Below are 25071 nucleotides of genomic sequence, written 5' to 3' on the forward strand. Positions count from 1 at the left end.
TCCAACATACGAAGTCGTCGAAGTTTTGCATATATAAACTAAGTTAGTTTAAAGTTCACCTAGTGTAAGTTAGAGTAGCCTAAGTTATGATACGTATCTCAGTCACCACCTCTCTACCCACACCTACTGCCTCCTACATTGCCAAGCCTACACCTCCGTTCGCCTGTCTCTAAGGTAAAGTGACAATAAAAACCCCTTTTTATTGATTATTTCCTTATGAATAAATTTTTTTACATCTCTCTTATATACAGTAATGCATTTGTTTTACTGCTATGTGTAATTATCTGCAGTACAGTATTTATTAAGGAGTTATCATAGGTTTTTGGGCTGTGGGACGAATTAAATGAATTACAGTGTATTCTTATGGGAATATTTTATTTAACATACGACCATTTCAACATACGAAGTAGGTCCTGGAACGAATTAAATTCATATGAAGAGGTTCTACTTATTTGGATCCCTTGTCTTTTTCTAATTCTAAATATATATACATTAATATAACTATGACTTTTATTACCCTAGTTATTGGTTGCCAAATGTGTGACTTCTCATATGACCTCAAAATATCTGAAGTTGCATCTCCTGAATGGTTGTTCAGATTGCCCTTAAATTTTCAGAAATGTGTTTAGAGCCCTAAAACTACCTATAAACCAAAATTCAGCAAAATTAGAGAGATGATGCCCCAGATGCATACCCCATACAAGGTTAGGTTAGTTTAGTTTATGTTAGATTAAACCAGACCAATGTATTAAATTTCCATTACTTTGTCTTCCACAACAAACAAAACCAAACATACCATCTTGAAGCTAGCCAACATCCAATTTGCTACTATTGTATAACTTTGAGCAACTTTTGTTATAAATTTCCACCAATAAAAACTTATATTGATGTATTGTAATTTACAAAATTAATATTTGATTTTCTATTTTTTGGGAATGCACTTCTTTAGTTTTTTTTTTATAGATATATGAATTGATTACTGAATACACAAATAGATAAATACATACGCAAACAAAAATCAGAAAAAGTCAGCAAATTTATCGAGTGATTAATAAAACAAAATAAACAAATGTAAATATGTAAACAAATATTAATGTGTAAATAAACACACACAAAAAACAAATACTGTACTCATAAGTAATTCTCTGTCCATCTTGCCCAACATCCATTCACAGGCACTGAGCAGACAAGAATGGTCAAGGGGAATCATGAAAGCTGGATGAAACGGACTGCCACTGTCGACTTACTGGAACCTACTTGCATTTTGTTTATATGGTGTAATTCTTGGTGTGGGTCAGTGCCAATCAGCGCTCATTTCTTCCATGAGAAAACCAGTATTCTCTGGGCACACACCCAAATTTGGGTAAATTTTTATAAGTGCACACCTATGTGACATAGCAATACAAAATTAAATAATAATTTTGTAAATTATAATACATCAATGTAATATACATTACCCTTGGCAGAATTCGATAATAGCTATAGTTTCTAAAAGCTATAAATAAACAAATGTGGCCACTTTGGTTGCTTGAGATGCCATCTTTGTTTTGAAGAGGTGGAGGTATTTTTTTTGGAAGTGCACACCTATGCACTATAGAATTAGAAAATTAAATATTAATTTCATAAATAATAATTCATTAATGTAATAAGTATTATTTGGTAAAATCTTAGTTGTGCACACCTACACGATATAGCAAAAGAAAATTAATTATTAATTTTGTAAATTATAATAGATCAAGGTAATATGCAATTTTCTTAGTGGAAATCAATAACAAAAAAATTGCTGAAACCTATTTTCTAACAAACGAAGTCATGGCAGTTGAATGATATGCCATATTTGTTTTGATAGGTGTCGAGGTCAAAGAAATGAAAGGATGATCAATTAGTCTATTCTAACTTAACCTCACCTAACCTATCTAACCTACATAACCTAACCAATGTTTAGTAATTCAGTACCTCAAATTCTAAAGATCATCAGGGTCGTCACACTCACGGATGCAGACTGCCTAATTATTATTGTACCTCTGGCAATTAACAAATGACAGAACTCCATGTTCTCTCGTAAAGTCCAAGGAAGCCCTAGTGTCTTTGTAACAGTGCTTATTAACGTCGCCTGGAGTTCAAGATCACCCGGTCCACAATGTGAAAGCCATCATCTGATAGTGACTGGACTGGCATTGCATCTGTACTGTATCCTAGTGGCTTCGTTTGCTAGTAAATTTGCTTGTGGCAAGTTTTTCTTTTTTTCTGCCAAGAAAATCACATATTACGTTCATGTATTATAATTTACAAAATTAATATCTAGTTTACTAATGCTAGATCTTGTAGGTGTGCACAACTAAAATAATACCTATTTTTCTTGTCGGAAATCAATATCAGAAAATGTTGCTAAAAGTTATGCAGAAACTAATGAAGTTGCATTGACTACTTCAGATGCCATCTTTGTTTTGATAGCTTCAGAGGTCAGAGACAACAACCCTGATGACCTCTAGAATTACAGGTACTGCATTACTAAATGCAGGTTTGGTTAGGTAGGTTAAGTTAGAATAGATTAATTCATCATACTTTAATTTCTTTAACCTCTGCCTCTACCAAAACAAAGATGGCATCTCAAGCAACAAAAGTGGTTATGTTTGTGAGTTTATAGCTTTTAGTAACTTTCCTATTATTGAATTCTGCCAAGAATAACATACACTGTATTCATGTGTATTTACAAAATTATTATTCAATTTTCTATTTCAATATCACATACGTGTGTACTTCTAAAAATTTACTGTGGTGGAGGTCAAAGAAATTAAAGTATGTAAAATTCATCTATTCTAACCTAACTTACCTTAACTTACTTTACCTAACCTAACCTGCATTTAGTAATCCAGTACCTGTTGTCTGGGTCGCCTCCAACCTTTGAATCTATCAAAACAAAGATGGCATCTAAAGGAGTCCTTGCGACTTCATTTCTGCTTAGGTTTTAGCAACATTTTCTGATATTGATTTCTGCTAAGAAAATGTTTTATTACATTATTGTATTATAATTTATAAAATTGACATTTAATTTTCTAATGCTATTGCACTAAAAAAAAAAAAGTTAATTTTTAGTTGTGCACACCTACATGATGAAGCAATGGAAAATTATTAATTTTGTAAATGATAATAGATCAATGGAATATGCGATTTTCTTGGCAGAAATTAATACCAAATAAGGTGCTAAAACCTACTTACTATCCTACTGGCTTTGTTCATTAGTAAATCTCCTTGTAGCAAGGTTTTCTTTTTTTCCGCCAAGAAAATCGCATATTATGTTCATGGGTATTAGTTGTGCACACTTACACAATATAGCATTAGAAAATTATATATTAATTTTGTAAATTATAATACATGAATGTAATGTGCAATTTTCTTGGCAGAATTAAAAAACAAAAAAAAACTTGCTACAAGCAAATTTAATAACGAACAAAGCCGCTAGGATATGGTAATGGATGCCATGCCAGTCCAGTCACTATCAGATGATGGCTTTTACATTGTGAACAGAGTGTTCTCCAACTCCAGGTGACATTAATAAGCACTGTTACAAAGACAATAGGGCTTCATTGGACTTTATGAGAGAACACAGGGTTCTGCCGTCATTTGTTAATTGCCCGAAGTATATTAATAATCAGGCTGTCAGCATCCATGATGACGACAACCCGGATGGTCTTTAGAATTTGAGGTACCGAATTACTAAACATTGGTTAGGTCACATAGGTTGTTGTTGTTGTTGTTGTTGTCATTCCCTAGACTGTCTGTCCGAGCAGTCCCGTCTCCCCAAGGAATGCCACAGCCGAAACTGGGTTTTTCCACAAATACTTTATAGTGTATGTTGTGTTCTTTACATGCATGATTGTGTATAATGCAGTCTTCCATTATGTGTTGTATGGTATGGGGTGAAGTGCATCTTGGGCAGCTGTTCACAATGCGGTCATTCAGCCTCTTCTGGTAGCTTAGAAGTGCTGGGTGGTGGCCGCGCCGCAGTCTGGCCAGGTGGACTCTGTCCTTTCGTGGGAGAGAGGATTCAGAAGGGTGGATATCAGGGGGTCTGGCATGCAGCAGTGTGTTGTCTTTCAGTGTGTTAATGGAGCGGTGAGTGATATGATTATGAATATGTTTCCGGAGGCTGGTATTTGGTGGTTGTGGAGGAAGAGAAGAGAGTATCTGTGTGTGATACAGGTCTTTGGGTGTTGTTTTAATGTTTCTTGGTGTGTGTGGGTGTTCTGCTATGTAGTGTAGTGGGTGTGATGTGTTTGTGGTGGCTGCGGCAAGTGTTTGTGTGCCTCTCATGTCGAGGTGGTCCTTGATTTTGAGAACTTTTGTTTCATGGTGTAAATGGTCTGTAGGTGTTGTATTTGTGCAGCCTGTAATTGTTTTTAGGGCTTTGTTTTTTATGATTTGAAGGGTGTTGTGGTGTGTCTCACTGAGATTAGGAGCCCATGCAGGACTCGCATAATTCATCACTGAGCGTATGCATTGTTTGTATATTGTTGTATTAGTTTCTTTGTTTTGTCCAAATGTTGTTCCAGTGATTGACTTAAGTGCATTAAGTCTAGGTGTGCATTTGTTTTTTATGTTTGTGATGTGTTGTTTGAAAGACATGGATGTATCGTATGTTACACCAAGAATTTTTGGTGTGTTTGTGTGTGATATTAGAGTGTTGATGTAGAGATGAGGTATGTATTTGTGTTCTTTTGTCCAGTTGGTGAGAAGTGTTGCTGTAGATTTGGTTGGAGCTATTTTGAGTCTGTTTGTGATGAACCATGTGTTGAGTGTATCAAGGTATGGCTGGATTATTTCTGCAGCTTTGTCTGTGTTACGATGTGTGCATGTGATTGTTATGTCGTCTGCGTAGGAAGAGATTTGTATTTCTGAGGTGTCTGGTGTAGGTAAGTCATGCATGTATAGATTAAAGAGTGTGGGGGATAGAACAGAGCCCTGTGGTACTCCATTCTTAATGTTTCTGATGTGGGATGATTGGCATTTATATGACACGTAAGCATTCCTACCTGTCAGATAATTGGCCAGCCATCTTTTGGTGTTATTGTGCATGTCTGTGTTATATATTCTATTTGTTAGGTTGTGGCGGGGGATAGCATCAAAAGCTTTACTAATGTTTAATGTTATAAGAAGTGTTCTATGGTGGGGCCTATCTGAATTGATGCCATCTAAAATTCTTTGTGTGAGGTCTATCAGAAGAGTGTTTGTGGAGTGTAGTGGCCTAAAACCATGTTGTGAGTTAGCTAGGGGAATATGTGGTGTGACAAGTTTAAGCATTAGGCGTTCAATGACTTTAGAGGGGGTGCAGAGAAGTGTGATTGGGCGGTGCGATGTTGGGATTGTTGGGTCTTTGTTTGGTTTTGGAATGGTGATTATTTTACCATGCTTCCTGATGTCAGGTACAACCACTCCTCGTTTAACGACGACAATTGGGACCAGCACGCCGTCGTTAACCGAATTGGTCGTTAAGCGAAAGTGTATACATATACGTACATGTACTGTATGTACAATGTCCAGCAATACACGTATCTTTATTTTCGTGTATTTTCCCTATTTTATACAATACATTAAAGCTTTACTGTTTATTTACAGTGGTTAGGTTCCTAAAATTACCGTATATGACCAAATCTGCGTATGCTGACATTCCATATTGAATACCGGGGTATTTTCTTAGTTTCGACCATGGGCGCAATATAGCAATAGAGAATTAATTATTAATTTTATAAATTAAAATGTATCAACGTAATATGCAATTTTGTGGGCGGAAATGAAAATAAAAAATGCCTTGGTACAAGAAAATATGCTAATGAACAAAGTCGGTAGCATAGGCTCGGGACGCCATCTTGTCGTCTGCCAACGTCTCTCACGACGACGACAACGAGGACGAGCCGGATGACATTTAATTTGCAGGTAATGATTTATTAAACACAGGTTAGGTTAGTTTAGCTTAGGTTAGACGAATTAATTTATCATCCTTTCATTTCTTACGAAATCTGTTTTAGCATTTTTTTTTATTTCCGTTCACAAAATTGCATATTACGTTGATACATTATAATTTACAAAATTAATAATTAATTTTCTATTGCTATATTGCGCCCATGGTCGAAACTAAAAATTTACCACTACCGGTATATACTGTACCCCAGGTAGTTTTTGCAGCTTGCAGGATGGTAATGTAGACCTAAGCTTCAGAACACTTTACCTCACAGCTAATATCCACCGTACAAGTTCATTTATAACATCATACAAATTTGCCTCAGCCAACTTAATTATCGTACACGACGTCGTAACTTCGGGAGATTTACGTTAAACGACGTCATAAAGCCCGTCGTTACTCCGAGTTGTCGTTAACCGAGTAGGTCATTAAACGAGGAGTGGGTGTATAGTGTTGTGTGAATAGCTGTAGTTTGCAATGTTTGTGAGTGCGTGTATACCTTGTGGTCCAATGTGTTTTAGGTGGATGTTACTTATGTTATCAGGGCCACAGGCAGACGAGTGCTTGAGATTATGTGTTATGTGTTTTGTATGACTGTCTATGAAGGGTGTATAGTCTGAGTCTGTGGGAAAGTCTTTCTTACGTCGAATAGTGCGTCGGTCGTCAGGGTGAGAAGTGAGATGGCTTGTCTGTGCAGAATGATTTATGAGTGTGTTTGCTTGTCTGTTTGAGGGTAGATTGTCTGTTGTTGTGATTATTGCTGCGTGAGAGCGTGTTGTGTTACTGTTGGATAGTGTAATGCTGTTGAGTGTTTTGTACAATTTGTTGGTGTTTGTTTCGTGATCAAGTGTATTGATAATGTTTTACCAATTTTGTGTTTTTTGTTCGTGTATTTTATTGGCAATCACAGTATTTAATGTTTGTATTTGGTCTGCTATGTTTTGAGGTATAGGTGTGGGGGTATTGTGTTTAAGTGTGTCTCGCTGTCTGATGAGGCCTTGGATTTCTGGTGTGAAGTTGGGGTTGTGTGATTTTCTGTTGCCTCTAGGGATGTATCTCTTGTCTGCACTTTGTATGATTGTATTAAAAGTGTGCACAGCATTGTTTATGTTTGTGATTGGTGTACTGTTAAGTGTTTCAAAATGTTGTTCTGTCTCTTCAGTAAAAGCTTCCCAGTTAGCTCTCTTGTAATTGGTGTATGTGTGTCTGTGGCCAACTGGGGTGCATCTTGTTTTGGTGGTGATGATGATTGGAAGGTGGTCAGAACTAAGAGTTCCGACCAGTCTCCATGATGTTGTTGGGGTTAGGCAGGGAGAGCAGAAGGTGATATCAGGAGAGGAGGGAGTCTATAGGGCTTGGTGTGGGATATGTGTATAATTATGTGTGTTGTTCATGATAGTCAATGAGTCAAACTGAGTCTGTATATCAAGCCCTCTGTCTGTGTCAGGGTTGTCGACATACCAGGCAGACGACTTGGCGTTGAAGTCACCACCCATGATCAGGTTGGGGATTGAGGCTAGTTGGCTAAATTGAGGCCTGAAGGTGTTTGGAACTGTGGGGGATGATTGGGGGGGAATGTACATGTTAACTATTGTCAGTGTTGATTTGTTGCCTGTGCGGATTCGAATGGATTGGATTTCTGTAGTGTTATCTGTGGTAGGGAGGAGAATTTTGGTTGTGGCACTTGTGTCCACAAAACAGATGGAGTGGTGGATCAGGGTGATGAGTCCACCGCCACTGCTGTCGGTCCGGTCTTGTCTGATGGTGGTGTAATTATGAAATGATGGTGTTTTGTGTGAGTGTCTTAATTTTGTTTCTTGTATAATTGCAATGTGTATATTGTGTTGTTTAAGAAAGTGTTCGAGTTCATGTTTTTTCGTGTTAATACCGTCAATGTTGTGTTGTAATATGTTGATGTTGTGTGTTCTGTATGTGTTGTATGTTGCCGTTTGGGGTTGAGGTTGGGGTGTTAATGGGGAAGGGATAGGATCTGGGTTAGAGGGGGGGAAAGGAGAGATTGGGGACAAAGGAAGGGGAGTACTGATTGGGATAAGGGCAAAGGGAAACTGGGAGTGGGTAAGGGTGCTGGCTGTGGTTGGGGAGGTGGGAGTGGGGTTACTGGAGGGCAGGTAGAACATGTCCAAGTGCTTGTGTATTGGTTTGTGTCAGCAAGTGTTGTACAAGTGAGGTGGGCCCAGTTTTTGCACATATTGCACTGAACTGAGCCCTTTGTCTGCTTGAGGTAATGGGTTTAGAGCATGTGTATTTTGTGGTGGGCCCAGGATTGCTCTCTACATCTCCAGCTAAAAGTAGAAGAAGAGGGGTGATCGCCGGAAAATCACCCCTCGGTGCAGGTTAGGTTAGGTTGTTAGGTTAGGTTAGAATAGATTAATTTATCCTTTCATTTCTTCGACCTCAGTACCTATCAAAACAAACATGGCATTTCATTCAACCAACACTTCGTTCGTTCGTTAGAAAATATGTGTTAGTAACTCCTTTGATATTTATTTCCACCAAGAAAATCATATATTTGTTGGCATACAGGACCCACTTTTTGGTCAATTTATAGTTTCACGCAACCAACGATTTTGTGATGTGACTTATGTATTTCTGGTGAGATATGTTGTGTCTTGAAAGATGGTGTACATCATTTCCGTCACAAATGCGTACTTTTCATGTAATTATTGAAGTTATGCACTTATGCCTACATCTCCCCAACGATCTGGGGGGACCTGTGGGAAATCGGGGTTTTTGGGTGGGGAGCACTAATAAATTGAGTAATGCACATTACAAAACAGGTATAAAATTAACACATTAAAAATATATCAAAAAAACATAAATTTCACCTTTGAGGTCTGGAATGTGGTTGGCTAACACGAGCGGTAGCCATGTTTGTTTACCAAAGTCTCGAAATATTTCTCGCTATATCCACTACATTTAGCAAAGCCCACTCCACCCGCACAGGAGTTGCTAACCGTAAACTAACGTAACCTAACCTATCATAACATAACATAACCAAACCTAACCTAACGTAACATAATGTAACTTAACCTAACCTGACGTGACCTAACCTGACGTGACCTAACCTAACGTAACCTAACCTTACCTAACGTAACCTTACCTAATGTGACCTAACCTGACGTGACCTAACCTAACCTAACCTTACCTAATGTAACCTTACCTAATGTAACCTTACCTAACATAACCTAACCGAAAGTAACCTAAAGTAATCAACCTAACGAAACATAACCTAACGAAACATAACCTAACCTAACATAATATAAGCTAACCTAACATAACCTAAGCTAAGCAAACCTAGCCTAACGTAACCTAACCAAACCTAGCCTAACGTAACCTAACCAAACCTAACATAACGTAACCTAACATAACCTATCCTATTCTAACCTATCCTATTCTATCCTAACCAAACCTAACATAACCAAACCAAACCTACCCTAACCAAACCTAACATAACCAAACCTACCATAACCTAACCTACCGTAACCTAACCTACCGTAACCTAACCTACCGTAACCTAACCTACCATAACCTAACCTACCATAACCTAACCTAACCTACCATAACATAACCTAACCTACCATAACATAACCTACCAACCATAACATAACCTACCAACCATAACATAATCTACCAACCATAACATAACATAACCTAATGCAACCTAACCTAATATAACCTAACCTAAGCAAACCTATCCTAACATAACATAACCAAACCTAATGTAACCTAACCAAACCTAACCTAACCAAACCTAACCTAACCAAACCTAACATAACCTAACCAAACCTAACGTAACCTAACGTAACCTAACCAAACCTAACCAAACCTAACGTAACATAACCAAACCTAACGCAATATAACCTAACCAAACCTAACATAACCTAACCAAACCTAACCTAACCAAACCTAACCAAACCTAACCAAACCTAACCAAACCTAACCAAACCTAACCTAACCAAACCTAACGTAACCTAACGTAACCTAACCTAACCAAACCTAACGTAACCTAACCAAACCTAACGTAACCTAACCAAACCTAACGTAACCTAACCAAACCTAACGTAACCTAACCAAACCTAACGTAACCTAACCAAACCTAACGTAACCTAACCAAACCTAATGTAACCTAACCAAACCTAATGTAACCTAACCAAACCTAATGTAACCTAACCAAACCTAATGTAACCTAATGCAACCTAACCAAACCTAATGTAACCTAACCAAACCTAATGTAACCTAACCAAACCTAATGTAACCTAACCAAACCTAATGTAACCTAACCAAACCTAATGTAACCTAACCAAACCTAATGTAACCTAACCAAACCTAATGTAACCTAACCAAACCTAACGTAACCTAACATAACCTAACATAACCTAACCAAACCTAACCAAAACTAACGTAACCTAACCAAACCTAACTAAACCTAACTAAACCTAACGTAACCTAACTTAACCTTTTCAGTACGGGCCTTAAATCTCGCGGGCAGCAGCCGATGCCAGCCGTACGACATGTAATAATACTCGCATCATAAAATATAGTCACCGCATATATCGATCATTCTCTCTTTCACCCGTGAATTTTGATAACCATAGAAAATGTGATTACAGACAGTTTAGAGAGTATGTCATTACAGAGGGGCAACTACAATAAATATAATCAAGGCGCCGATATGGCAGCCTCGCGTATCCACTTGCTCCTCATGACGCCTACGTATGTGGCACTGTATGGATGGGGGTTAACCTATCCAAACCTAAATTAACCTAACCAAATCTAAATTAACCTAACCAAACCTAAATTAACCTAACCAAACCTAAATTAACCTAACCAAACCTAAATTAACCTAACCAAACCTAACCAAACCTAAATTAACCTAACCAAACCTAAATTAACCTAACCAAACCTAACCAAACCTAACCAAACCTAACCAAACCTAACCTAACCTAACCTAACCTAACCTAACCAAACCTAACCTAACCAAACCTAACCTAACCAAACCTAACCAAACCTAACCAAACCTAACCAAACCTAACCTAACCAAACCTAACCTAACCTAACCTAACCTAACCAAACCTAACCAAACCTAACCTAACCAAACCTAACCTAACCTAACCAAACCTAACCTAACCAAACCTAACCTAACCAAACCTAACCTAACCAAACCTAACCTAACCAAACCTAACCTAACCTAACCTAACCAAACCTAACCTAACCAAACCTAACCTAACCAAACCTAACCAAACCTAACCTAACCAAACCTAACCAAACCTAACCTAACCAAACCTAACCAAACCTAACCTAACCAAACCTAACCTAACCAAACCTAAATTAACCTAACCAAACCTAAATTAACCTAACCAAACCTAAATTAACCTAACCAAACCTAAATTAACCTAACCAAACCTAAATTAACCTAACCAAACCTAAATTAACCTAACCAAACCTAAATTAACCTAACCTAACCAACTCTAACGTAATTGAACCTAACCTAACCAAACGGTTAGTTTAGATTACGTTAGTTTACAGTTAGCCACTCCTGTGCGGGTGGAGTGACCTTCACTAAATGTAGCTGATATAGCGAGAAATATTTCGAATTGTTGGTAAACAAACATGGCTACCACTTGCGTTAGCCGACCACACTCCGGCCCTTATAGGTGAAACTTATGGGGGGTTTTTATATCTTTTTTATGTGTTCTTGTTAATTTTATACCTGTTTTGCAACGCTCATTACTCGATTTATTAGTGCTCCCACCCAAAAACCCCAATTTCACACAGGTCCCCCCAGATGGTTGGGAAGATGTAGGCATAAGTGCATAACTTCAATAATTACTTGAAAAGTATGCATTTGCAACAGAAATGATGTACATCATCATTCAAGACACAACATATCTCACCAGAAACACATAAGCCACATCACAAAATTGTTGGTTGGGTGAAACTATAAATTGTCCCACTTTTCCCCCATAATTTTTGCTCAAGGAATCAACCTGCATCCTTTACATCGTAAGTCAAGTTTGAGACCTCCCGTGGGCCGAGGCTAATCTTCTCTCTGACACTCATTAACCCAGCTTATGTTCAGTACTTTTACCTACCCTAAACACCATGCATCTTTATTCTATTGCTGGTAATATTGTATTATTACCGGTGCTTTAAAATGAATTTGTAAAAATGAAAGCAATCTAATCTGAAATGCTATGACTTGCATTTGATTTATAAACATCAGCTGATCGGCGCTCTGACTTACCGGTAATACCATCTGTTGGTGAGGAATAAAACTATGGTATGATCGTTGCCAGCATTGCCAGATGCATAACAATAATAATTATAATGATAATAATAATGATTATAATAATAGTAATAATAATAAAAGCAATTGGGCAGTACAGACAAGCAATAGCCAATAAGCATACACTAGACATCTCAATAGCGAGAATTAAGCAAGTTTTAGTATAGGCATGAAAGTAATCACAATAATAACTGCACTGCCAAATTCCTTTTATACAGCTAGTTTCTGCTTGTCACCTTGTGTAATACAGCTAGACTGTTTTCAACAATATATGATTAAATACACTAAAAAAAAATTCTTGAATCTGACCTGCTGAAATGGGGGGGGTGTTTTATGTGCCATCAAATACAGTACATTGATCTATATTAATTAACAAAATTAATGATTAATTTTCTATTGCTACATTGCATAGATGTGCACAACTAAAATTCTATATTCATGTATTATAATTTACATTAATACCTAATTTATTAATCATGCTATATCACATAGGTGTGCACAACTAAAATAACGGTCTCACTAATTCCTGACAAAACCGACCAAACTGAAAAAAAACGACAAAACCGACAAGAAAAAAAAAAAAAAAACAAGGACGGTTTTCACTCAAATGCACAATTCTATATATAAGGTTGCATTATTTGACATATTTTCTTTAAAATGTATGACTTACATGTAATTGATCAAAATGTGTGACTTACATGTAATTTGATCAAAGAGAAATCACATTTCTAGCCTGCAAAATTACCCACCACAGCTACACATACCATCCGACTCGCTAAATGCCAACAAAACCCGAACAAGGACAGTTGTTGCTCAAATGCACAATTTTATATAAAAAACTAGAATATGGCTGCATTATTTGACCTATCTTCTTTATAATGTGTGATTTCCATATACAGTCGAACCTCGAAAGCCCGGACTAATTGGGGGGAAGGGCGGTCCAATCATGCCAAAAGTCCGGTCATCAAAAATGTCGCCCTAACACCCGTAGATTTTTGCATCGGTATATGAATAGGTAATGTATGATATGGCATAGAAACACATAAGAATAATACTATAACACTGTAATAACAACAATACTGTAATAATAATACTAATAATTCTGTAATAATAACTGTAATACAGGCATGTAAATGTACTGTACATACAGTGTATTGTACTGTATTTTTTATTACGTTAGGTACTAACTACTGGGCTCAATCTTTTGCTTTTTTTAAATGATGGGATATTGTACAGTACATTTACATTTAGTGTATTAATAAAAAGTAAAAATTTTCATTTAACTTATCCTACTATGTATTTACACTATGTACAGGATACTGGACTATGAGATTAATCTGACTCAGAGTCCGATGTTTCCATCAGGATACCAGGTCCAGGTTGAGGGTCTGGGATGTGGCTGTGACCTGGTATAGGGTTCTCTAGGGTACTGGTAGCAGGCCTAGGACGAGGGGCAATTGCCACATGCCGCTATTTTACTACATTTTGGTACAAAATTCTACAAAACGGCAGCCCTGGTGGCGCCTTGACTGGGCCAGGCTTGAGTACACGTGCACGGCCGTCAATGCCACCTATTGGACAAATAGGGAACTTTGCTTGAAAAGTCCACCCTTTGTTCATTTCGACTGGTCATTCGAGGGTCCAGGCATTCCGGGTCCGGGCTTTCGAGGTTCAACTGTAATTTGATCAAAGAGAAGTTACGTTTTTATCCTCTGCAAAATTGACCACAGCTACAATTTGTCTAGCCCACCATCTATGATCACTGGTGGCATGGATCAAACTACACTTTATTAAGTTTCTTACTATTGTGTTATTAGTGTAATAGACTGCATATAGTTGAATTATTTCAACTATTTTCTTTGAAATGTGTGATTTTAATGTAATTTGACCAAAGAGAAATTATGTTTTTAGCTTCTGAAAAGTGACCTACGAATACCGCAACAAATTAGCATTATGGTTGTCTTATTTGAGAGAAGTTACGTTTTTATCCTCTGCAAAACTACCGACCACAGCTACGAATACCGTACAGCCCGCCATCTATGATCACTGGTGGTATGGATCAAACTTCACCCTTTTAAGAAACACTATTGTGTTAATAGTGTAATAGACTGCATATAGTTGAATTATTTGAACTATTTTCTTTACAAGGTGTGATTTTCATGTAATTTGATCAAAGATAAGTTACGTTTTTATCCTCTGCAAAATTACCAACCGCAGCTATGATTCGTCCAGCCCGCCATCTATGATCACTGGTGGTATGGATCAAACTACACTTTATAAAGTTTCTTACTATTGTGTTATTAGTGTAATAGTTTGCATGTAGTTGAATTACTTGAACTATTTTCTTTAAAATGTGTGAAGTTTGATCCATACCACCAATGATCATAGATGGCAGGCTGGATGAATCGTAGCTGTGGTCGGTAATTTTGCAAAGGAAAAAACGTAACTTCTCTTTGATCAAATTACATGATAATCACACATTTTAAAGAAAATAGTTCAAATAATGCAACCATATGCTAATTTGTTACGGTATTCATAGCTGTGATCAGTCATTTTGCAGAGGCTAAAACATAACTTCTCTTTGGTCAAATTACATAAAAATCACACATTTTAAAGAAAATAGTTGAAATAATTCAACTATATGCAATCTATTACACTAATAACACAACAGTAAGAAACTTAATAAAGTTTAGTTTGATCCATACCACCAGTGATCATAGATGTCGGGCTGGATGAATCGTAGCTGTGGTCAGCAATTTTGTAGAGGATAAAAAGGTAACTTCTCTTTGATCATATTACATGGAAATCACACATTATATAGAAAATGGGTCAAATAATGCAACCATATGCTAATTTTTATATAAATCGTGCATTTCAGCAAAAACCATCCTTGTTCAGGTTTGGTTGGATATTAATGAGTCAGACGGTATTCGTAGCTGTGGTCGGTAATTTTGCAGAGGATAAAAACGTAACTTCTCTTTGATCAAATTACATGGGAATTAAACATCCTAAAGAAAATAGGCCAAATAATGCAACCATATGCTAATTTGTTATGGTATTCGTAGCTGTGGTCGGTCATTTTGCAGAAGCTAACACAACTTCTCTTTGGTCAAATTACATGAAAATCACACATTTCAAAGAAAATAGTTGAAATAATTCAACTATATACAATCTATTACACTAACAGCACAATAGTAAGAAACTTAATAGAGTGTAGTTTGATCCATACCACCAATGATCATAGATGGCGGGCTGGATGAATCGTAGCTGTGGTCGGTAATTTTGCTGAGGATAAAAAGGTAACTTCTCTTTGATCATATTACATGGAAATCACACATTTTAAAGAAAATAGTTCAAATAATGCAACCATATGCCAATTTTTTTGTATTTTTTTAGTTGCAACCATGGGTGCTATATAGCAATAGAAAATTATTAATTTTGTAAATTAAAATGTATCAACATAATTTGCAATTTTGTGGGTGGAAATGAACATAAAAAATACCTTGCTGTAACCAAATATAGGCTACTAATGAACGAAGTCGGTACCATAGGATCGGGACGCCATCTTGTCGTCTGTCAATTAATGGCCTCGGTATTTCCAACAGTACCTCGCCAGGTACATTTTCTTAAAGGAATGTTATGGAGCGGAGATACATGCATTCCTTCAAGCTGCAAGAACTTTTTATATCCCACAAGCTGAGTGGTTAAAAAGCCCGCCAACGTCTCTCACGACATCAACGAGGACGAGCCGGATGACATTTAATTTGCAGGTAATGATTTATTAAACACAGGTTAGGTAACGTTAGTTTAATTTAGTTTAGGTTAGACAAATTTATCATCCTTTCATTTCTTCGACGTCGGCATCTGTCATAACAAACATGGTGTACCATTCTTCCGACACAACTTCGTTACTTACAAAATCTGTTTTAGCAACTTTTTTGTTTTTTATTTCCGCTCACAAAATTGCATATTACATTGATATATTATAATTTACAAAATTAATAATTAATTTTCTATTGCTATATTGCGCCCATGGTTGAAACTAAAAATTTATCAAATTTTTATATAAAATTGTGCACTTGAGCAAAAACCGCCCTTACTCAGATTTTGTCGGTATTTAGTGAGTCGGACGGTATGCGTAGCTGTGGTGAGTAATTTTGCAGAGGCTAGAAACATGACTTCTCTTTGATCAAATTACATGTAAGTCACACATTTTATAGGTACCCCCGAATCCACGCGCGGCGCCACCGTCGACCATGTATTGTTTTCATGGCCATATGTTGCGGCCCACTAGGTTTTATTTGGTTCAATTTGAATGCTTCCCGCGCTTAGCGCATGCGAAAGATATTCAAATTATCTTGTTGTTTTGCAAGTGTAAGGCTAATTCTTGAAATAGAATTTTTTTCAGCGATTTAAACGGAAATTTGGTTGTCAAACTCGGCAACATAGTTTTCCGAGTAAAAATATTAAGGTAAGGAATCTCTAAACATAATTTTAAGTTACATAAACAAGTTTATCAACCTATTTTCTCCCGGACATGAGAAGCTTAATATCGTGTATCACATCATAATTGAGCTGATTTCCCCGGAATGTAGCCATATCACCCATGAATCTGATGCGTCCAGTTCGCGTTCGATTTTGTTTACTTATTACCATTGACGACCAAAATCACACAATGACGGTTTTTGCTCAAATGCATAATTTATATATAAAAAATAGCATATGGTTGCATTATTTGACCTATTTTCTTTAAAATGTGTGATTTCCATGTAGAATGATCGAAGAGAAGTTACGTTTTTATCCTCTACAAAATTATCAACCGGCAACCAACGCCGTCATTGTTTGGGTTTCGTCGGCGTTGGTTGCCGGCTGATAATTTTTCAGAGGATAAAAACGTAACTTCTCTTTGATCATTTTACGTGGAAATTATCCATTTTAAAGAAAATAGGTCAAATAATGCAACCATGTGCTATTTTTTATATACAAGTTATGCATTTGAGCAAAAACCGTCATTGTGTGGTTTTGGTCGGCGTCGGTCGACTTCGGTCGGCGTTTAGCGACAGCTTCATGGTTGCCATGAGAAGGCAAATATGGTATGATGGAGATGTCTCACATTGTTTTTGACATGCTCATGTGATTTGTTGATCCATAAAACCCAAGTATTCCGAATTTTAATAAAATTGGACCAGTGGTTTAGAGTTAATGTGTATTTCTTTACCGAAATCTTTACAAATTACCACCCTTAATTCTAACACTTTGTTATGGTAAAGTCTAGCCAAAAATGCGGGCTAAGAAAATAATTCAAAAAATCGTATCTCCCTTATTTTTCAAGCTATTTCAAAAATTTAAAAAGCATTTTGTTTCTAATAAAGTTGTCTTTCATATGCAACAATAATTTAAAGGTTCATTTTTTTTTTTTTTTTTTTGTGGGGGTACCTACATTTTAAAGAAAATATGTCAAATAATGCAACCTTATATACAGAATTGTGCATTTGAGCAAAATCCATCCTTGTTTGGGTTTTGTCAGTGTTGTCAGTTGTGTCAGTAAATAGTGAGACCCCTAATATACTAAAAAATGTAGATAATTTTTATTTTTAACAAAAAAAATCACCTGACAGCAGCCACAACAACCTGTGGAAAGTGCACTATAGAGCCCTTTAAACCCTGCCAGTCAGGTGAGTCCATTGAAGAGATTGAAGCCTAGCTAACTGACATTTTATCTAATCAATGGTACTAGGGACATACATACTGGAGTCTGTACCTGATAAACTACACGGGTCTCCCTTCTTTACACGATTCCGTCCTTTTTTCGTATTCTTAGGCATATTTCAGCAGTCTCTAATATCACTCCATACACTCTCAACACTTCGGACACCCACATGATGCCTTCGAAACTAAAGTATAACAACATAAAGAAAATCTATAAGCTTTGAGCTTTCCTTCCGACTCTGGTGCCATCCTCAGACAGATAGACGGAGAAACCAAACATAAAACTTTATAGAGAATTCCTTAAACAAAAGAAAGTCGTAAAACACCAATACTCTACCCGCTAGATGATGTTCACATATTTAATAATTTACCATTTACACCGCATAAACAATTTAATCATAGAATATTGTTTCACGTAGTATTGTGTGAGTATGTGCCAAGTTTTACCTACACTTAAATTTAGAATGACTCTTACATGGACTTTTGGAAACGAAACATTCGTATCGTTGGTTTCAATCTTACTCGGCCCTACGTGGATCAGATTCGAATTCAAAGATAACCGATAATTGCTAACAGACTTCGCAGTTTGCAGTTCTGAAGTTCACATGAGGTGAAGGTGTCTGATGCAAAATTGTACTAAGAGTGTCTGGTGCATCATATGTAGGTCACTGACCGAGGATTAATGAAGTTTAGTTAGGGGACCAACAATGAAAATGGGCGGGGGGTTTCACGTATAAGAACATTTTCCCATCATACACTATTTTGTGATATGTCACATTATACACTTAAAAGCCCTCTCGAGGTACCTTATTTTCCTTTAAATACATTGCACTAGCAGTACCCAGTAAAGGTATCCTTAGTTTGTGGGAGCAGTGTATTGGTGGGACAGTTACCAGAAAATGTGGAAATTAAAAATAATAATTTTTATAATTAAAATTACAAGGGGGCAGTCCACTCCCTGTCCCCCAATGGGTACCGTCTTGTAAACACACAGACACACACTGTCCATATTAATTAAGTTTCTTCTCGTGTCCTCTTGTGTGTCTTCTGTAATATTTAAATAGATCATCCCTATCAAGGATTTCCATCCCTTTCATAATTCTGTAGATAGTGATCAAATCGCATCTTTATCTTCTTTGCTCCACAGTTGATAAGTTTAGTTTGTCCAATCTTTGTTCGTATGTTAGCAAGTTGACATACGAACAAAGATTGGACAAACTAAACTTGCTAACTGTGGAGCAAAGAGAAAGAGGTGATTTGTTGACCATCTACAGAATTATGAAAGGGATGGAAATCCTTGATAGGGATGATCTACTTAAATGGGCCAGAAGAAACTTAAGAAGGACAGTTACAGAAGATTTGAAAAAGAACAGCTTTCCACAGAGTAATAGATACATGGAATAAATTGAAAGAGAAAACAGTGAGTGCTGAAACTATACATGATTTTAAGAAAGAACTGGATGCGGAAAGATATAACTGCGGGTCACTACGAGCATAACTCTTCCACAAAATACAACCAGGTAAATACACCAGGTCCCCGCAGCCGGGGCGAGTCGAAAAGTGACGCCCCCCCCCCTCTACACACCCCACCACTACCACCACCTTCCACATCTGATGGTCACCATAAGTCAGCGCAAGGAGAAATGACTGCTAAGGCGGGGCTAGGAGATTTCCCGGTGTTGCCACAGATGGGCATCCATGGCGAGAACGTGCGTGTGGATGCAATGTTTTCTGAATGCAATGTGAGGGGGGCGGGGCCAGAGATTAGATGTAGCGGCAACGTCGCTCTCTGTTGCCCATATGCCATGTCTAGACTCGAAGAAACGAAACCTTTGTATAGAAAACATTGCTTTGATTTTTACCTCAGTGGTGGTGTGTGACAAAAAATTATAATATAATCATATGTGGCAACATTATAAAATTATAAAATAGAATTATAAAATAAAATAATAAAATAATTATATGTGACACCACAGGGGAACTCCCAGTGCTCCGCCCTAACGGCCATTTCTCAGTGCAACGGGTATAGCACGATTCACATGTAACATTCACCCACAAAACAACATTTATACACGTATCATCCATACACACAACTCATGATAAATAAATCATGCATTAAAAGTAAACTAGGGTGAATTTGTTTTACCTTCTTCTCAACAAAAGTGCCACCCCCACCAAGAAAAAAAAAAAAAAAAAATCCGCCCCGGGACATTGCCTCCCTACCCCTCCCCTTGCCGGGCCCTGAAACACACACATACATACACACACACACACACACACAAACAAACACACACACACACAAACAAACACAAACACACACACACATGCAGCAACGATGTGGTCACCAAGTACAAAAAAAATATATAATTTTTTTTTTAAATACAAAGAGCAATTACAAAATTGGCACCAACTCTCAAAACTATCATATGAAGAGAAACTAACAAAACTTGAGCTACAGACACTAGAGCAAAGAAGAGAGAGAGGAGATTTGATAGCTATTTACAGAATCATGAAAGGCATAGAAATTATTGATAGAGAGGATCTAATAAAATGGGATGATAGAAACACAAGAGGACACGGAAAGAAAATCAAGAAAGACAGCTATAGAAGAGATCTGAAAAAATAACAGCTTTCCTCACAGAGTAATAGACAGTTGGAACAAGTTAGATGAGAAAGTAGTGTGTGCAAAAACAATGAATGAACTCAAAAATAGTTTAGATAAAATGAGATACGAAGACTGAACACCACCAGCATAGCTCCCCTTCCCGTAAAATACAACTAGGTAAATACACACACACACGCACGTACACACTTTCGTCGGATTCACGGCGTGGATTGGAACTCAGGGAAAAAACGCATTTTTCGTGGATCTCAACTACGAGGAAGTACCTTATTGTATTTGTAGGGAAGGGGAAAACTCGTGGTGTAGTAGAAAGGTAATGAAAGGGGAGGGATTACTGAGAGAAATGGAATAAAATGAGGAGGGAGACGAACGGGCTCCCCCTGACAGCAGAAAAATGTAAACAAAAGGTCAGCTGACAACACTGGGGAAATCGAAAATATCAGTAAAAGCATTAAGGTTAGAAATATAGATAAGAGCAGCACAATGGAAGGTGAAGATAATAATTTCCAGGGATTTAATGAGGGGGGGGGGAGAATACCAACCTCCCCCGATTAGCAAGACTAGAGGAAAAACTTGAAAAAATGACCGAACGTTGGGAGAAGAGGTTCGGTAACGTAGCAAAGATTGCGCAGAGTTGAAAAATTGGAAGAACTAGAGAAGGTGAACAAAAACTTAACTAAAGAAATAGAAGATTTAAAAAGACAGCTAAAAGAAGTAAAAGAGGAGAATGAGGAATTAAAAAGGAATAATAAAGACAATAAAGAGGCCATAGCAAAAAAAGCACAGGGTTGGAAAAAAATCCAAGAAAACAGTAGAGTTGCATTTACTGACATAATTAAACAGCAAATGAAAGAACAAACTGAAGACTCAGTTATTTAAGTGATGAGACAGAAGGAGAATATAGTAAGGGACTTAGCAGATAAAAAGAAATGTATAATTATATTAGGAATGGAAGAGAAATATGACCTAAATAGAACCACATGAATCAATGAGGAAAAAGAAAAAGTAAACAGTTTACTAGAATTAGTTCAGGAAGATGAACCTGAAATCATGAAACAAATTGAAGAGATGTTTAGACTCGGGAAGTATAGTACAGATAAGTCCAGACCAATTAAGATTAAATTCAGGTCACAAACGACGGCAGAGAATATCTTAGCAAAAACAGGGAAACTAGCAACAAGTGAACAATATAAAAAGGTATGGATAAAAAGAGAAATGAATAAAGAGGAAAGAGAAGAGGAAAAAATAAAATACATGAAGCTAAGGGAAAAAAACGAGAACAGAATAGAGTCAGAAAAAGAGAAATTCTATTGGAGAGTAGTGAATATGAAGATAAGGAAATACGACATACTAGAGAAAAACAAAAAAGAAACAGAGAATACAATGGAAGTGGCAGAAAACTAAAAGTGTCTTACACAAATATAGATGGATTAATAACAGGACTGAATGAGCTGAATGATTATCGGAAGGAAAAAGAACCGGACATAATGGGAATTGTAGAAACGAAATTAGAAGGTCCAATACCACCCAACAGTGTAGGCAATGATGCATATAATTATTGGATTAGAAACAGAGAGACAAAACAAGGGGGTGGAGTTATGTTCCTGACTAAGAAGGATATAAACGTGAGGTGTGTCATATATGGAAAGAATACAGTAGAGATGATTATGATCGAAGTAGAAGACAGAAATAAGAAGATCAGAAAGTTCGTGATAAATTATGTGCCTCCAAAAACAGCCTCGTGGGAAGAGAGTGAACATAAAAGTATGTTAGAAGACACAAGGATAACATTAAATAAGATAATGGAAGATGGAGGAAGAATAGTTATGATGGGCGACTTTAACTGCAAAGAAGTCTGCTGGGAAGAGATGACAGTAAAGAGTGGAGACGGCTCATGAGGAAATGTTCTGCTCGAGATGATTATTGACCATACAATGACACAGTGGATACAGGAGAACACTAGGTATAGAAATGAAGAAGAACCATCGAGACTAGACCTAATAATCACATCTGAACCTAAAATAGTGGAAAAGATTGAATACAAAACACCAATAAGTAAAAGTGACCACATATTGATTGAACTGGAACTAAATGAGGAGAAATACATGAAAAGAAATGAACAATATAGAAAAGGAAGAATGATGTATGAAAAAAACAAACTTTGATAAAATAAGAGAATTATTTCAAAAAGAAAAATGGGAAGGAATATACAAAGAAGAAACAACAGTAGAAGAGAAATGGAATATTTTGACAAAAAAATTATAAAAAAAAAAGAAGTGGAAAAGTATGTCCCAAGACAAAAACAAGAAAAAGAATATGTAAAGTGCTGGTACAACAAAAGTTGTAGGGAGTTAAAAGACAAAAGAGATAAAGCTTGGACCAAATGGAAGAAAGACAAAGACTAATGTGAATGTGTGTGAATACACACACACACACACACAGTCTGGGAATGGAGTAGGAAGTGAGAGATGGAGTTCAATACAAAAAAGTGTAGTATAATGGAATTTGGTAAAAGCAAAAACAGAATAACAGGATCATATAAATTGGGAGAAGAAAGTATAAAAAAAAGTTGAAAATGAGAAGGACCTGGGAGTCATTGTTATGAATAATATGTCACCTGAGAAACATATAAATAAGATTTTTGGTGAAACTTATAATTTAATAAGAACAATCAAAGTGGCATTTACATACCTGGATGAAGAAATGGTGAAGAAAATACTAATCACTCTGATAAGACCAAGATTGGAATATGCAGCAACGATGTGGTCAAGTACAAAAAAATGTATAAAAAAATAGAAAGAATACAAAGAGCAATTACAAAATTGGCACCAACACTCTCAAAACTATCATATGAAGAGAAACTAACAAAACTTGAGCTACAGACACTAGAGCAAAGAAGAGAGAGAGGAGATTTGATAGCTATTTACAGAATCATGAAAGGCATAGAAATTATTGATAGAGAGGATATAATAAAATGGGATGATAGAAATACAAGAGGACATGGAAAGAAAATCAAGAAAGACAGCTATAGAAGAGATCTGAAAAAAGAACAGCTTTCCTCACAGAGTAATAGACAGTTGGAACAAGTTAGATGAGAAAGTAGTGTGTGCAAAAACAATACATGAACTCAAAAATAGTTTAGATAAAATGAGATACGAAGACGGGAGATTCACGAGCATAGCTCCCCTTCCCGTAAAATACAACTAGCTAAACACACACACACACACACACACACACACACACACGACTCGGTGGAGCGGTTGGTAGAGTCCCCGACTGTCGCTACGGAGGTCCGGGTTCGAACCCTGCCCAGGGCTGAAATAATTTCAGTATAGCTGTGCTTTGAGTCGTTACTCCATCTTTCGTGGGCGGGGACTTGGGTGTGTATGTGCGTGTAAGGTCATATAGCATTACCCATAGATCGGTCATACGAGCTCTGAGCTCTCTTCCGGGAGGGAAATAGCTGTCAATCACGAGTCCAACACGTGATCCAAAGACCAATGTGAATGTGTGTGAATACACACACGCGCGCGCGCGCGCGCAGTGTACCCTGTTTGCGTAGCGAGTTTAGTATTGTTATTTGTTCTACCGATTCAAAGGCCTTCTCGTAATCTACAAAAGCTAATCACAGAGGTATATTTTATTCTGTCGTTTTCTCATTTAGTTGATTTATCGCCTGCAAATGGTCTAAGGTCGAATATCCGCTCCTAAAGCCTGCCTGTTCTCTCGATTGGTTTCCATCCTCTGTACAGTCCTTAGCTTTGTTTCCTTCGCCCTCGTCAGTTTCCAAGTCTCACATCCGTATATTATTGCTGGCAGAATGCATTGATTGTAAACTTTACGTGTCAAACATAAAGGTAGAGAGCCTCTCAGGATTTTATTATACTTACCAAATACTTTCCAACGAATTGTAATGCGTCTTTTTATTTCATTATCATGATATTTCGTCATCTTCACCATCTGGCCTAAATAATTATACGTTTCAACTTCCTCAAGACTCTCACCATCAATTACAATCTCTTTACTTTGAACTTTCGTGTTGAACATTACTTTGGTTTTACTCTTATTCATTTTTAAACCTACTTTGAGACTTTCTTTGCTTAGATCGCTCAGCATATCTTGCAAGCCTTCTGCTCTTTCTGATATAAGAATAATGTCATCCGCAAATCTTAGTTGGTTCAAATATTCGCCATTAATATTCAAACCTTTCTTTTCCCAACTCAATCTTCTGAAAATATCTTCCAAACAAACTGTAAATAATTTGGGTGAAATTGTATCGCCTTGCCGTACTCCTTTCCTGCCAGACTGAAGACATGACTGCTGCAGTGGATGAAAATTGCTTTTTTGTAAATTTCTGTAGCGTACGCCTAATGACGTATATATAATCGGTTATATAATTGTGTATAGGGCACTTATATAATGTAATAACTACATAGGCTTATACAAAACATTTACAATAAATATATATTGGGA

General features: G+C 36.9%; 1 protein-coding gene across 5 annotated transcripts in view; it reads right to left on the reverse strand.

Annotated features, from left to right (window-relative positions):
• The window catches only part of fsd (transmembrane protein fates-shifted), a 52256-nt gene extending 34009 nt beyond the window's left edge, over positions 1-18247 (reverse strand). For 2 of the 5 annotated variants that reach the window (XM_076212730.1, XM_076212728.1), the window contains exon 1: positions 1132-1168. In XM_076212730.1, coding sequence (XP_076068845.1) covers positions 1132-1165 — 34 coding nt within the window. In that variant the 5' untranslated portion in view covers positions 1166-1168. Of the gene's footprint in view, positions 1-1131; positions 1169-2879; positions 2995-18027 lie in introns of those variants that run through there. The other 3 variants (XM_076212732.1, XM_076212729.1, XM_076212731.1) reach the window with 3 other exon arrangements.
• Between the last annotated feature and the right edge of the window lie 6824 nt (positions 18248-25071).

Source organism: Oratosquilla oratoria, chromosome 30, assembly GCF_046742065.1.
Source record: "Oratosquilla oratoria isolate Oo_2021 chromosome 30, ASM4674206v1, whole genome shotgun sequence".
Taxonomy (NCBI): domain Eukaryota; kingdom Metazoa; phylum Arthropoda; class Malacostraca; order Stomatopoda; family Squillidae; genus Oratosquilla; species Oratosquilla oratoria.